Source organism: Carlito syrichta, unplaced genomic scaffold (assembly GCF_000164805.1).
Source record: "Carlito syrichta isolate Samal-C Ts95f unplaced genomic scaffold, Tarsius_syrichta-2.0.1 Scaffold312570, whole genome shotgun sequence".
NCBI classification, from domain to species: Eukaryota; Metazoa; Chordata; class Mammalia; order Primates; family Tarsiidae; genus Carlito; species Carlito syrichta.
The window spans coordinates 667040-683703 of record NW_007256666.1 but is presented as its reverse complement, the minus strand read 5'-3'; the positions used below and the strand labels follow the sequence as shown (position 1 = coordinate 683703).

General features: G+C 40.1%; 1 protein-coding gene across 1 annotated transcript in view; it reads right to left on the bottom strand.

The window, feature by feature from the left end:
• Positions 1-1770: 1770 nt before the first annotated feature.
• The window catches only part of TTBK2 (tau tubulin kinase 2), a 187299-nt gene continuing 172405 nt past the window's right edge, over positions 1771-16664 (bottom strand). The window contains exons 13-14 of the mRNA XM_008069951.2: positions 15452-16031; positions 1771-3051 (exon numbers count right to left, since the gene is read on the bottom strand). Of these exons, the coding sequence (XP_008068142.1) occupies positions 1771-3051; positions 15452-16031 (1861 nt within the window). The remainder of the gene's footprint in view (positions 3052-15451; positions 16032-16664) is intronic.

The window sequence follows — 16664 nt, the reverse complement described above, 5'->3', positions numbered from 1 at the left end:
AAAGATACTCAAAGAACTAAAGTAAGATGTGGAGAAAGTTAAAACAAATGTATCAACAAAATGGAAATAACAGTAAAGAGATAGAAAACCTAAAAAGAAACCAAAAAGAAATATTAAAAAAAAAAAAAAAAAAAAGGAAGAAGAAGAAGAAATAAAGTCCAGGTGCAGTGGCTCACACTTGTAATCCCATCACTTTGGGCCAAGGTGGGAGGATCACTTGAGCCCAGGAGTTGTACCAGTGAGCTGACTGTACAACTGCACTGCACTCCAGCCTGGGGGACAAAGTAAGACTACATCCAAAAATAAAAAAATATAAAATATAGAGAAGAAGAGATAATGATTTAAGTAAAGGCAAAAACATGGGCAATTATAAAAGCTACTATTTTTGTTTGTTTGTTTTTTTGAGTTGGAGTCTCACTCTGTCACCCACACTGGAGTGCAGTGGCATGCTCCTGGCCACCACATCCTTGACCTGCTGGACTCCGGCAATCCTTCCACCTCAGCCTTCCAAGTAGCTGAAACTATAGGTATGCACCAGCACGCTCAGCTAATTTTTGATTTATTGTAGAGATGAGGTCTCGCCAAGTTGCCCAGGAGGGTCTTGAACCCATGGGCTCAGGCAATCTACTCACCTCGGCCTCCCAAAGTGCTGGGATTATAGGCTGAGCCACCAAGCCTGGTCAAACTACGATTATTGTAACAAGTTTATAACTCTACTTTTTGTATTCTGCATGACTTAAGAGAACAATACTTTGTTTTCAAAAAAAGCAACGATTAAGAGCTAGTGTTATTCTAAAAATGGTTTGTAACTCCATATTTTGTTTTCCTCATAATTTAAGAAACTAATGCATTTTAAAATTTATTAGTTTGTGTTTTTGGACACACAGTGTATAAAGATGTAATTGTGTGACAACAACAGAAAGGAGTGGAGATGAAGATGTAAAGAAGCAGAGTTTTTACATGATATTAAAGTTAAGCTGGTATAAATACAAATTAGAGTGTTATAACTCTAGGATATTACATGTAACACCTATGGTAACCACAAAGAAAACAGCTACAGAATATACACAAAAAGAATTTAAATGGTTCATTATAAAAAGTCAACTAAATGTAAAAGAAGAAAATGATGTAGCAAATGAGGGATAAAAAGCTATAAAGCTTGTAGAAAACAAATACCAAAATGACACCAAAATGACACAGAAGTAATTTTGTCCTTACTATTCAACCTTAAAAAGGAAACTCGGACAGATGCTATAACATGCATAAACTTTGAAGATATTATGCTAAGTAAAATAAGCCATTTACAAAAAGACAAATTCTGTATGATTCTACCTATATGAGGTACTCAGAGTAGTCTAAATCATAGAGACAGAAAGTAGATTGGTGGTTGCCAGGGATTGGTGGGGGAGATGATAATGGAGATTTATTGTTTAATGGCACAGAATTTCAATATTATAGGATTAAAAGAGTTCTGGAGATGGATGGTGGTGATGGCTGCACAACAATGTGAATGTACTTAATACCACTAAACTGCACTTAAAAATGGTTAAGAGAATAAGTTTCATGTTATGTGTATTTTACCACAATAAACTGAAAAAAAGAGAATTAACCTGGATCAATCTGACTGCTTCCACAGCATTAAGCTATGAGGCTTTGGAAAGGCCAGAAACAAAGTAGATACTAAGAGCAGTAACATACAAATGATACCACTGACATATTACAAGAAAGCAGATGCAGAATTAATGTTATACATGTAACATATGGTGAGCATTACCTGGCTTCTACTCCAGGCCTTGCGGGTGGCTTTCCTGGTGGTGGCCGAGGCAAGAACTGGGATGAGGTTGGGCTATTGACTTGATCTGTGTTGACCCATGAAACTGGCCGTGGTATTTTACTCTTTCTGGACTGGGAGATGATGGGTGTCAGAAAGTTATCTTCAGCTGACCTACTCAGGTGAGACTCAACTGTCAGTCTTGAAAAAGGAGTGAAGACTTCCTCCTCAGAAAAGGGAGCAGAAACAGTGGCTAGTTTCTCCTCTAGCAATTTATCAGAGGCACTTGAAAGGTCACCAAGGAAAGACTTGAGTTGCCTTTTTTCCACTAGAAGCTTGACTAGGTCTGGCTGATAAGCTTTCTTTTGGAGGAGTTTTTCTTTTGCAGAGACTGGAGATGATGATTCAAAAGGTGAATCTATCTCTTGTGCTAAAACGGGGATTCGGCTGTGTCTAGTTATAAAGGATGACCTAACCATATCCTTCCGGGTTGGGGGACCATGTTCATTCTCTGAAACACAATGAAATAATTCTCCATTTCTAGGAGCAATTTTCTCTCTCTTACCCTCTTGGTGCAAAAAAGTAGAGAGGTCTCCTTGGTGACCTGGCAAGTCTTCGCTCATGATGTCATCATCCTTAGGGATCTTACTTTTTTGCACTGCTGTTACCTGGCCTACTTGTCCTTTAATATGTGGGTCAATAACTCTTGGAGAAACTTCTGAAGTTCCGACCACTAGGAGCTTCATTATCTCATTATTTTTGTCTTGATTTGGCACCACACTAAAAGTCTGTGTCTTTGTCACATCAAGAGGTTCTGATGTGGTAGCTGAGTGATACTTGTCCACAGTTACTAAATCTCCTGGGAGAGAGGAGATCTCAATACAGTGCTGCCCTTTACTTAACTTCTCATCTTCATTATCGGACTCTAAAAGAATACTTTTCTCTTCAGTTTCCCCGGGGAAATTCTCAAATTCTTTCACAACAAGTCTGTTAGTGTCAGGAAGGTCTTTTGGTCCTAGGTCTTGAGATTTGTCACTTTCTCTAATATTGGGTAACATGTCATGACCAGTGTGATCTATCTGAGGCACCAAATCTGTTCTGCTTCCCCCACTAGGAGGTTCACCCTCTGTCACAACTAAGCCAGAGAAGTTCTCCCTTGGAGAGTAAAGTTCCACAGTGGGCTCCACGGGCTGAAGATCTTTCTTCTCTGGCTGCTGACCATAGTGAAAGCTTCCTGAAGTGGACTGTGTAGATGCCACAGAAGGTCTAGGAATTGTAATCTGGAGAGAGAGGAGAAAAATATTAAAATGAAATTATGTAAGATATCAATAAAGATACAACAGAGAATCAGAGGGTTGGAGAAAAGACAGGGTTGAGTAATGATTCTCCCTGCTTCCTCCCTAGGGACTGCAGCTTTGGTGGTGGCTCCTTTCTATGGCCTCTTTCTCACAGCTATGACTCTCACCAAGTTCTGCTAGCACCCATGTCCCCCCTCCCCTTTCAGGGGTCATGGTAGGAATGGCTCCCTATATTGCTGGTCCTGTTGACTCTCTTATTTTGTCCATGTATCTGCACAGTGTTCCTTACATTAGATTCTCTCCAAATCCCTTCGAATGTTCTATTTCCTGCCAGAACAAATATTGACAAATGACTATTCATTTAAAAACCTCAAATTTTCATGTATTTTGTTGTTTTCCATAAAGTCTATCAATCAAATTATGTTAGGAATATTTTATCTTCCTATAAGCAAAGACATACAAAGATATTTACTAATGTTTCATATCTTCTCCAGTTTTTTTTGAGTTGAAATCTCACTCTGTCACCCAAGCTGGAGTGCAGTGGCACTCTGACAGCCACCGAAGCCTTGACCTGCTGGGCTCAGGTGATCCTTCTACCTCAGTCTTCCAAGTAGCTGGAACCACAGGCATGTGCCACTACTCCTGGCTAATTTTTAAAAAATTTACTGTAGAGACAAGGTCTCACCATGTTGCCCGGGCTGGCTGGTCTCAAACTCATGGGCTCAAGCAATCCTCTTGCCTCCACCTCCCAAAGTGCTGGGACTACAGGTGTGAGCCACCATACCCAGTTCTCCTCTAATTTTTTAAGAGTGAAAATTCTACTCATCTTCCACTGAGGTAATTTTAATTCTATTTTAATAAGATTCAGTATCTAATAACAATGTCCTTTCTTAAGTCACCTAGCTGGGCATGGTGACTCATGCTTGCAAACCCAGGACTTTGGGAGTCGAAGGTGAGAGGATTACCTGAGCTCAGGGGTTTGAGACCAGCTTGGGCAACTTGGCAAGACCTCATCTCTACAATAAATAAAAAAAATTAGCTGGGTGTGGTGGTACATGCCTGTAGTTTCAGCTACTTGGAAGGCTGAGGAGGAAGGATCACCTGAGCCCAGCAGGTTGAGGCTGCAGTGGCTGTGAGCGTGCTACTGCACTCCAGTCTGGGTGACAGAGTGAGATTCCAACTCAAAAAAAAAAAAGACACCTAAAGTTTTATCATCACATTTGTTAAAAAGTGACATGTAAGTAAGCTGAAAATAACTATATAAACTGGTAAGAAAAAAGCCTTTTTGAGAAATCAATTAAGTTCAAGTCACTTAATGAAACCCATTAAGTTCTTGGAAAACTATAGAAATTGGTCTGAATACAATGCAAATGAATTTGAAACAATCATGGGAGATTTAGCTTAGTCTCAATCTCTAATCCAAAGGTGTCAAGAAACCAGTGTGGTCTCAGGGTCAGTTAAGGTGTTTAGAATTATTTCAGTTTATGTCAGGAATACAATTTATTTTATGGATTTGTAAAGCTTGTCCTAAGCCCAGCCCAGGAAAAATCACCAAACTAACATTCTAGAATAGCTCCTAAATGTAACTAGAATCCTGAAGATCTTTCAGGTTAATCCAAGACAGGTTATTTAGGTTCTGATCTGATCTCTTGGCAATAATCCCAAACCTAAAATGACTTTGGGGAAAAGCACTAAGTTCTGTTGGTGCTGTTTCCCTTCAGGAAGTTACCTCATACTTGTAACTTTCTTTTAATTACTCTAAAATTTATTTAGGCAGATGGCAATTTTCTAGTATATTTTAAAAATGATATTGAAATCTAAAATTTACAGTAATTCACTTTTCAAAATTTACTTCTTATGACCCAAAAGTAATCATGATAAGAAAACCAAGTGTGAAATGATATTAAATGCCAAATAATGCCAAGGGAGATGATTACCAATATTTAAAGGAAATCAAAAATAGTCACCTTATTATTAAATGAAATTCTAAGTACATCAGTCAAAATGAACTCAGCAGTGTCACAGAATTAATACTCTACTGGTCTGAGATTGACGCTAGGGTTAATTTCTACAGTTCTGAGATTAACTCATTTAAGATTCAGGATATATGCAGTATGTGTGGGATGAAAAACAGAGTGACTATCTTGTATATAGAAAATATATATGAGCCAGGTACAATGGCATGTTCCTATAACCCCAACTACGTGGGAGGCTGAGGTGGGAGGATGAATTTAAGACCAGTTTAGGAAAGACTCTATCTCAAAAAACAAACAAAAAACAAACAACTCAAAATGACAATAATAAAAAAATAAAATATATATAAATCACCAGAGAGGAGAATTGTTCTTGAAAAGATTCTGAGCAATAAAGATAAACTGTGCATAAGTTATTCCTATATAATATTTCTATAATACTTTAAATGTTATAAAGTATTCCTTAAATAACTTTTAAAAATTTCACTTTAGGTGGCCAGGCTTGGTGGCTCAGCCTGTAATCCCAGCACTCTGGGAGGCCTAGACAAGTGGATTGCTTGAGCCCATGGGTTTGAGATCAGCCCGGGCAACTTGGCGAGACCTTGTCTCTACAATAAATTTTTAAAAAATTAGCAGGGTGTGGTAGCGTGTGCCTGAAGTTCTGGCTACTTGGAAGGCTGAGGCAGAAGGATCTCCAGAGTCCAGCAGGCTGACGCTGGGGTGGCCGTAAGTGCTTGAGTGGCGGAGTGAGACTACAACTCAAAAAAAAAAAAAATTTCATTTTGTAGTTTCTCTCTCTTTCTCTTTCTCTCTCTCTCTCTCTCTTTTTTTTTTTTCCAACTACTCAGAAGGCTGAGGTGGAAGGATCGCCGGAGCCCAGCAGGTTGAGGCTGCGGTGGCTGGGAGTGGCCACTGCACTCCAGTCTGGGTGACAAAGTGAGACTCCCACTCAAAAAAAAAAAGTAATACAAATTCACAAATGAGGAAAAATACAAGCAAGAAGTCATAGATAGGACTTCAGAATCTTCAAAGTTATACGCAGCCTGCTGACACATATTGCATGCTCTGAAATGAAGTCTGGGAAACTGAGTCTGCAAAAACATTGCCTGACAAAATAAAAGGAGAAAATGTAGAATCAATAGTTGAGTGCAGAGAAGAGAAAGCTAATTCTAAGTGTAGCTGAAAATAGCTTCCTTAGCCTTAGACCATAAAGACATAAAAGCAATTATCATACGGGATACTCTACAAATGGACTAAATACATGATCTGCCAGTAAGTCATAAGCATCTTTCATATCCTTAATTTCTATAATTCATAAACATTTCATTTAGGCATTAATTCAATCATTTCCTGTCTTCTGTTCTCAAATTGCATCATGTACACCTTTCTGTAGAATTAGAAAAGAACTTCAATATTTTCCATTTCTTTCATACTTTATATTTTATTAATACCTAGTACTAAATTTTACTAAAATTAGTGTCATTACTTTGCAGTTCAGGTAAAGCAGCCTCATTATTTTTCAGTCACTCCATGTTTCGAACTGGCTACTAGCAAGAAACAATGAACTGCAGACCAACTACCATATGCTTTTTAATTTACAAATTATCCTTTTACTTTTCTCTCATTCAAGGACTCCAATGATACTAAGATAATAAAAACTTTGGGAAATTCATCATCCATTCCAGTTATTTTTCCAAAGGAAAGATATGTGGTATATAAAATGTCTACATCTCATTTTTGTCTGTTGACAGAGACAATTTAGAAGAGATATAAGTAGTAGAATAATTTATTGGTTCCTAATACGGTCAAGAATAACTGAATTACAGAAAACAAATTAACAACCTATTAAAAAATTAAATTTTAACCATTCAATGTCTTTGGGTTATAAATTCCACTATGGACTTCTTTTGTTTAAAGCATTTTTATACTACTTTATGCAAGTGTTGAAAATTATGAATAAAACTAAAATATTATTACTGAACCATGATTTTATGTCCTAAAGTTTTATTTCTATTAAAAACCAGTACACAGCATTGGTAACATTTGAATATTAAAAGGCCGTATGAAAAAAAATGGGAACAAGATGGTTGACTAGAGGTGCCTGGCACCCCCCTCCCAACAAAATAGGACCAAGGCAACAAATAAACAACTAAGATTTGCTGAGTGTCAAAGGGAGAATGCTAGAGTGCAGCAAGAGAGTGGTGCCTAGAAGCCCAGGAGGGCAGCATGGAGGCACCCACCCACTGCCTGCCTGTTTTTCCCCACTCAGATTTGTCTGAAGTCAAGAAAACCTTCCTGTTGCAGGGGAAAAAAAAAAGCAGAAGGTCCCTACCAGCCTCCATTGCCAGTGCAAACATCTGCAACCCTTACTACCAATCCCACAATCTCCCAGCTTGGGAAACTGCTGGAAATTCATGCAGATACATTACCCTGGGTGAGGAGAACCATGTGTGCCCTTCTCACCCCACCCAACCCTGTAAGCCAAGTTGTCGCAGCTCGAGGCACCATCTCTGGGGTGTGTCCTGTTCTGGAGGCCAGTAGTTACTGCCATGGGTCTCCATCTTCATTTTACCAAGCACACGGGGTGGCTGACATGACCCCACTGCTTAGATACTGGACCAGGATCAGCTGGGACTCTGGCCTTGCACATCAGGGAAACCAACTCCTGCTGCCGACACTTTCAGGCAGAGAAACAGTCTGACAGTCCCACACTAGAAGTCCTCCCTTGAGCAGGAGAGACCCCCAAACCACCAAGCAGTTGACATACCCCCAAGCCAGAGTACTTGTTGATGCCCAGGGTCTAAGAAACAACCCAGACCAGCCTAGGCAACTTGGTGAGACCTAATCTTGAGAATAAATCAAAAAATTAGCAGGGCATGGTGGCGCGTGCTGTAATTGCAGCTACCTGGAAGGCTGAGGCAGAAGGATCACCCGAACCCAGCAGGTGGAGGCTGTGGTAGCCGTGAGTGTGCCACTACACTCCAGCCAGGGTGAGACTCCAACTCAAAACAAACAAAAAACAACAACAAAAATAGGAATCCATTGTCATTTGGCCACTCCCCTGTCAGTGCACATATATTAAACTTTTCTGAAAAATTCATTTTAAGATGTTAATCAGGTGGCAAACCAAAGTCTTTCTTTTCACATTATTAAAGTGTACATCTATTAATACAAGTATGGATCATTCCTGTTTCAGTGGAGGCTCTGAGTACTCCATGAGCTTTCACACACTCTAGTTGATACAAAGTATTCAAACAAGTAGAATACATCTCACTAGAAAAACCAAGTGGGATTACTATTTCAAATTGAAATGTCTCTCAAATCTTCATTGCTTCCATCATATCTGCCCAGACTACTGTCAAAGCCTCCTCACTGGCTGCTGCCCGCGCCCATTCTCCCCTATTCTGTCACCAAAGAGCATGTTTCTCCACTGCCTCAAAGGTGGCACAGTCCCTTGTCCCACAGTCCACACATCCCAACATGGCAGGCAAGGCCTTTCATAACCTTACCATTTATAGCTAGTCTTCAGCCTCTTTCTTCTGCCTAACATTTCTGGATCACTTATTTAAATGCATTGCTAGCTGGTGCTTCAAACCTTTAGGCCTTTGCACATTCTGTTCTCTTTGTCTGACATTCGCATCTTCCTCCAGCAAACTTTTTTCTTAAGAAACGAGGTCTTGCTACGTTGTCCAGGTTGGTCTCTAACTCCTGATTTCAAGCAATCCTCCTGCTTTGGCCTCCCAAAGTGCTGAGATTACAGGCATGAGCCAATTAAACCTAGTTCCTGCCTGTAAACTTAATCCTTATTAAAAGTTCACATATTTTCAAACTGTTAACATTTCCAGAAAGATTTTAAATTTTTCTTATCTCTGTAATTATGAAAGTAAAGCGTCTTCACCATGGAATTATTTTTTTTAAGAAAATAAGCTATTGTTTAGAAAATAAAAATGCCCCAAATCACACTTTTCAGTCCTAGGCAGATTTGTCTGTGTTCTTATTCTTATACATAGCCCACTACAATCATTTCAAGTTTTATAAGGTAATTGGCTAGATGTAGGTTTTCTTTTTTCTTTTTATTTTTGAGTTGGAGTCTCACTCTGTCGCCCAGGCTGGAGTGCAGTGGCACACTCACGATCACCCCAGTGTCGACCTGCTGGGCTCCAGCGATCCATCCACCTCAGCCTTCCAAACAGCAGGAACTACAGGCATGCACTACCATGCCCGGCTAATTTTTGATGTATTGTAGAGACGAGGTCTTGCCAAGTTGCCCGGGCTGGTCTTGAACCTGCAGGCTAAGACAATCCACTCTCCTCGGCCTCCCAAAGTGCTGGGATTACAGGCTGAGCCACCAAGCCCTGACCAGTGTAGGTTTTTATTGCCAACCTGATAGGTTGATGCCAAACTTGTATCCCTAAAGTATAGCGTAAAGCAGATACCTCACAGGTCTGAAGAAACGAAAAGCACAGAATTAAGGCATTGCAGTTAACTAATTTATATTTTATTAGTACTGGGTATTGGTACTCCTGTAAATACAGCCAGAGAAACTCTCTCAACAGATGCTGGTTAACAGATAGATTATAAAAATTCTGCTACTCCCTGTATTGGTCCTGCCTTTTTTTGGTGCATTACTTCATACCCTCTTTCCACTTCATCCTCGTTTTTTTTTTTTTTTTTTTGTCAGAGTCTCACTTTGTCACCTGGCTGAAGGGCAGTGGCACAATCAAGGCCTTGACCTTCTGGGCTCAGGTAATCCTTCTACCTCAGCCTCCTGAGTAGCTAGGACTACAGGCATGTGCTACCATGCCCAGCTAATTTTTTAATTTTTGTAGAGATGAGGTCTTGCTATGTTACCTAGGTTAGTCCTGGGCTCAAGCAATCTTCTTACCTTGGCCTCCTAAAGTGCTAGGATTATAGGTGTGAACCCCTATGCCTGGCCCTCTTTCCTCTTCTTTACCTCTAAAAAACAAGTCAATGAAGAAAGTCCTTTAGTACGCTGATAATGTCTTGGTATGAGGAACAGAAGACTGGTATGAGGTACGATCTCCTGGTATGAGGGATAGAACACCAGTCCTAGCCTACCAGTCATATGACTTCATGAAACATCTCCCTATCCTGAGGTTTGGTGCCTTCAGTGACACCAAGAAGGAATAATAATATTCCCTCTGCTTGCTCCATGGAGTTGCTGTTGAGATCAAATATGGAAGTATTCTGTATAATATAAATATAAGGTAATATGGTAGCCAGCCTCTAAAATGGTCCCCAGTGACTTCTGCCTCCTGGTATTCACACCCTTGTATGGTCCTTCCTACATTGTGCAGAGTTAGTCTGTGTGACTAACAGAATATGGCAGAAGTGACAGAATGCCCGTTCTGAGTTAGATTATAAAAGATATCTTTTATAATGGCATCTATCTTGGTGGGGGCATGTTCGCTCCATCTCTTCCTCCATCTATGTCTCTTTCTCACCTCACTCACTGGGAAAGCTGGATGTCATGTCAATATGGACATACCCAAATGGTGAGGAACTAAAGTCTCTGCCCAATAGTCAGTGAGGATCTGAGGCCTGCTAATAGCCATATGAGTGAGCTTGGAAGTAAATCTTCCCATCCCAGTCATACCTTAAGATGATTTCAACTCTGGCTGACAGTTTGACAATAACCTCATGAGAGACTGTGCACCAGAACCACTGAACTAAGGACCACTCCTGTATTTCCAACCACAGAAACTGTGTGAAATAATTACTGCTTGTTGTGTAAAGCTATGAAGTTTGGGGGTAATTTGTTACACAGCAATAGACAACATGTAGGTGGTGCTATTAGTTGCAGTCACACTTATACCGCTTCTAAAGGTAATATTAAAATGAAACACTGGCTTTCTAAAGGACTATTTAGAACCAAGAGATCATGTGGTACAATCTGCCTCTCTATTCTGCGGGTAGTAACTCTTCCACTTTTGCAACATCACTGGTTAAAGTTCATCCTTCTCCCTATCAACAGTCACATAACATCACACAAAACTGTTCACATTCTTTCCTATAGTTAATGTCATTCTGGATCAGTAGTTAGGCCTCTTTTGGAAGGAGTTCAAGTTGTATTGTTTCCTTTTCTTCTCTATACTCGTTCATTTATGCCAGTTTAATTTTATCTCTCCATTTGCTAATCAAAATGTAAATTTAATATATCTTCTATAAGTCAAAGCTTGGCCTTATTTTACTCCCTTGAAACCCATGTTGTTCAGCATCTTCTTTAGAAATGATTTATACTGAACCGATTTCATCACTATTTGCCCTGGGAGAAAAACTAATTTCCGAATTAATCTCAAATTAGTTTCTTTTCAATCTAGCAAATATATCCATTTTTCAAAATATATTATATAAAAATTTTATACAAGCTATTTGATAATAAGTGGTTTCATATATATGGATAAGGGAAGTCCTAAACAAGGCTGACAACTCTCTTGTAATAAAGAGAACTAAAGCATACCCGAAGTTCTTAGCATGTTAATTTAATATCCCAACTATATTTGTAATATAAATAGGTTAACTTTTGCTTTGTCTTTTTTTTTTTTTTTTTTTTTTTATTGAGACAAGGTCTTGCTCTGTTGACCAGGCAGAAGTGCAGTGGCACGATCATAGTTCACTGCAGTCTCGAACTCTTGGGCTCAAAAAATTCTTCTACTTCAGCCTCCTGAATCACTGGGACTACAGGCATGTGCCACCACACTCAGCTAATTTTTAAATTTTTTGTAGAACCAGGAGTCTTGCTATGTTGCCCAGGTTGTTCTCAAATTCCTGGCCTCAAGTGATCCTCCTGCTTCGGCCTCCCAAAAATTTGGGAATACTGGTATGAACCACCATGCCCAGCCTGCTTTGTTTATTTCTCTCTACTAAGATATTAGCATAGTTTCCCTTCATATCATCATAAAAAAGAAATAATCCTGCGTGAAAAAGACATAAATGAACGAACTCAGTTTCCCATCAGAATATATCTTATTTTAAAGTGTTCGGATAGAACAGTAATATGCTTTATCACATTGTCCAAGCTAGAGTAAAAATCAGAGCTGCAAGAGATCTGAAAAGATTAACTGGCAGCACTCTCTATTTAATGTATCTGTGGTAAACTAGGGATGTGAGACCAACTGCTTTGTAAAAGTAAACCCTGATTTAAGTCTCAGGAAGAAAATCAAGATAAATATATTTTCATCCAAAGCGTAAGAAATGGGAAATTTAGTATCTTAGAAAAGGCTAGGAGCTCATGCCTGTAATCCCAGCACTTTGGGAAGCTGAGGTAGGAGGACTGTTTGGGGCCAGGAGTTTAAGAGCAGCTTGGACAACATGGCAAGACCCCCATCTCTACAAGAAAATAAAACAATGGTGGGTGTGGTGGCATATACCTATAATCCTAACTACTTGGGAGGCTGAGGTGGGAGGACAACTTGAGCCCAGGGGGGTCGAGGTTACAGTGAGCTATACTCATGCTGCTGCACTCCAGCTTAGGTGATAGAGTGAGATCTTGTCTCTTAGAAAAACAAGCCAGGTGCAATGGCTCAAACCTGTAATCCCAGCACTTTGGGAGGCAGAGGTGAGTGGATTGCCTGAGCCCAGGGTTCAAGACCAGCCTGGGCAACTTGGAAAGACCACGTCTCTACAATAAATCAAAAAATTAGCTGGGTGTGGTAGCGCACATCTGTAGTTCTAGCTATAGACTGAGGCAGAAGGATCACCTGAGCCCAGCAGGTTGAGGCTGCGGTGGCTGTGAGTGTGCCACTACACTCCAGCCTAGGCGACAGTGAGACTCTGATTTAAAAAAAAAAAGAAACGAAAACCTTGAGATATAAGTATGCAAATGATATAACTGACAGTTAGAGAACTTCAGTTAAGAGAAAGAATTTTATTAAAAGATATCTAAAAGTAAGGTCAAGCTTATCAAATACATGAATACAAGTCTCTCAAACACTTGACAGAGAAAACACTGCAGATAGTGTAAGAAAACCATGAGAAAAATCTTTGTGGATAGGTGAGCACTGAGAGAGGGTAAAAACTAGAAATGGAGCCAAAGCTTTAGAAAGCTTCTGTGGGGGAAGGCACACCAGAATGCTACTAGAAAAATGCTTGCATAATAGTACATAGCATAGCAAAGTCAAAGAAAAGAAGAACGTGAACCCAGGAAGGTGGAAAGAGGGAATGATGGAAACAGGAAAGGTGAGGGTGAAAAAAAGACGGGAGAAAAGTGGTAGGATTTGCTTCTAGCCTACAAGGTACCTTTATACAATTTGGAAAAGAATGTCCTTCAGAGGGGAAACAGTCCTGTGCTGAGATTCACAGTTTAAAAAGCAAAGTTGGGCCAGGCTTGGTGGCTCAGCCTGTAATCCCGCGTCTTTGGGAGGCTGAGGTGAATGGATTGCCTGAGCCTGCGGGTTCGAGACCTGCCTGGGCAGGCGAGACTTCATGTCTACAATAAATCAAAAAATTAGTTGGGCATCGTAGCGCGTGCCTGTAATTCCAGCTGCTCGGAAGGCTGAGGTGGAAGGATCGCCGGAACCCAGCAGGTCGAGGCTGCGGTGGCCACTGCCCTCCAGTCTGGGCGACAGAGTGAGACTCCAACTCAAAAAAAAAAGAAAGCAAACTTGGGGTTATATTTCAGCCCCAATTTGTTTCCTTGGCTAGGTCCCTCTAATGCCATGAACAACCTTACTGTACAAAGCAGTCCTGGGAAAGAAGGAAAGACTTACTAACTCTGATTGGTGAAAAAAGCAGGCAGGTATTACTATCCCTATTTTGGAGCACAAGTAAATTTCTCAGAACTGTTAACAAAATAAAATTTCATTGGTGTCTTTTCTCACTGTTCCATACCTGCATGTGGAATTGTGTTCTAATAGAAAACATTTCAGTTTGGGGGACAATGCTATTTTCTAATGAGTTGTGAGAGGGTGACTGCTAGAAGATTATGAAATTTAAGGAAATCGGTCAACTCCCATCACATAAAGACAGATGTGCCTGTGGATGCTGAAGATGTGTGTACACAGTTCTTTATTGCCTGGAGGCCTTTGGGGGCTTTGTTTGTCCATCTCTGGCTTTTCTGGAGTTCCTCCTGCTCACACAATCACCAGGGGCATCACTGTTTACTGGTAACAGGCTTCTCTACAGCTGAATGTTCAAAACTGAGAGTAAACAGGTGTTTCCTCAAAAGTTTCCTCTGCAAAAGACCTGTATCATAACTGCCTCTACCTGCTTATTAAAATGAAGATTCCTGAGCTCACTTTATCTCATACCTACCAAAGTGAGGCCTTAAACGGTGGCCATCAAAACTGAAAAACTATTGTTTAAGAAGAATGTAAACTGAGTATGGTGACTCAAGTCTGTAATCCCAGTACTTTGGGAGGCCAAATGGGAAGATTACTTGAGCTTAGGAGTTTGAGACTAGCCTGGGCAACATAGTGAGACCTCATCTCTACAAAAAAATAAAAAAATTAGCGGGGTGTGGCGGTGCACACCTATAGTCCCAGTTACTCAGAAGGCTGAGGTGGAAGGAGTCCCAGGAGGTTAAGGCTGTGGTGCACGCCACTGCACTCCAACCTGGGTGAAGCGGTGAGACTCCAACTCAAAAACAGAATGTAAAGTATGAGAAATTTCTGGATGGAGGTTACAAAAGAGAAAGAGAATAAAAAGCTTGGACTTAGCAAAGGTATATAGTGTCAAGAACAAACCATGAATGGTTAAATATATGCCTTCTTCAGCAAATAAATATATAGTAAAAATCTCTAAAATTACAAACTTTATTTTATTTTTATTTTTAATTTTTTTGAGTTGGAATCTCACTCTGTTGCCCAGGCTGGAATACAGTGGCATGCTCATGGCCACCCATGCATCGACCTGCTGGGCTCCAGTGATCCTTCCACCTCAGCTTTTTAAGTAGTAGGAACTACAGGCACGCGCTACCATGCCTGGCTAATTTTTTTTTTTTTTTTTACTGTAGAGATGAGGTTTCGCCAAGTCACCCGGGCTGGTCTCCAACCCGTGAGCTCAGGCAATCCACTCGCCTCGGCCTCCCAAAGTGCTGGGATTACAGACTGAGCCTGAGCCTGGCCCCAGAATTACAAATTTTTAAAAAATCATACTATCTATAAACATATATGGATTGATACCTCTTGTTTTTTAATTAGAAATGTTATATCAAATTAGGTTATAATGACATTTTGTATATTGAATTTGGTACAATGAAAGAAAACCTCATTTTTTGAAAAATTTCATATTGGAGGGTTGACTATAGCACTTAGTCCAAATATCACCCCCTTTACCCATTTGACAAACTTAGGCCTCTACTGAAAAAGCTTAGGTGATCAACTATTAGTCCTTTCTTAATAGCAGCTTCAGTGGATAATAACAAATAATGATAGGAACATATTTCTTACCGCTGTAAGGGGTCCTTCCGCTTGTGCCTCCATTAGACTTGTGGGTGTCGCTGCAATAAACTGACTAGCAGCTCCAGCCTGGAGTTCCATCCTATCTGTATATTGTTCTGAAGCAGCAGTGGCAGGACATTCTGTAGAAAGTGGTAAGACCACACCTGAGGTTTCCTTCTTTAAATGATCATTTTTTGCCCAAGGACATAATCGGAGCTTTTCATCTTGAGGTGATTCCTCCAGGACTTGAAGCACTTCGGGCTCCTCATCAGAAGGGCTTCCAGTTGTTTTGTGACCTAAAGCCTCATTTGTCCTAAAATCCTGAAGATCCTGCTCCTTGTCCACAATCACCCATTCTTTGGAATCAATCTCTTGCTTGTAAGAGCTCAAGTTAACAGCTATAAATCCATTGCTGCCACCACCATCTGCCTGCTCAGGGGTGTTGGCAGAAGCAGGCTTGGAGGCATCTGGAAGATATTCTTCATCATAGTGCCAGATGTGGTCAGTACGGGACACAGTAGGTTTATGAAGCACAGCAGGGAGAACAGATTCTTTTCCTGTACCGGTATCTTTCTGCATTTTCTCCAGGCTTAAGGAAATGAAAAGAAATGAATCAACTGTCCTAGAGAAATTTTTATTATATAACATAAACAATATAGATCTAATATTCACATAAAGATGAGAGAAAAAATAAGAATAAAGCATAAGGAAAGTTTCACAACATTGGTAATGTACTTTTCCACCTGCTATAATCCATCTTTGGAAGATGGAGTTCTGTTCTTTCCTCAGCAGGGCCCTTTTTAGTTCCTTTCTTTTATTAGACTAATTCTAAGTTTTTATCTCTATTGTACTTTTTAATTTACTCCCAATCTTAGACACAACTCAAAATGTTTAAAACAATGCCCAACCCTAGTCCATCCTTTTAATCATATCAATACATAGACATGTGCTTACATAACATAGCTATGAGAATGAAAGATTACAATGTAAAAGAACACACATATGTAAAGGACTGTTTAAAATGGAAGCTAGACTGGAGTAGGCCAGAAGTGGCTGACTTGTCTTGAGACCACAGTAACAATCATATTAGTCAAATCCACGGTGCTTCTAACCTAGTATTTCTTTTTTTTTTTTTGAGTTGGAGTCTCACTCTGTCACCCAGACTGGAGTGCAGTGGCCGTTCCCGGTCACCGCAGCCTCGACCTACTGGGCTCCGGTGATC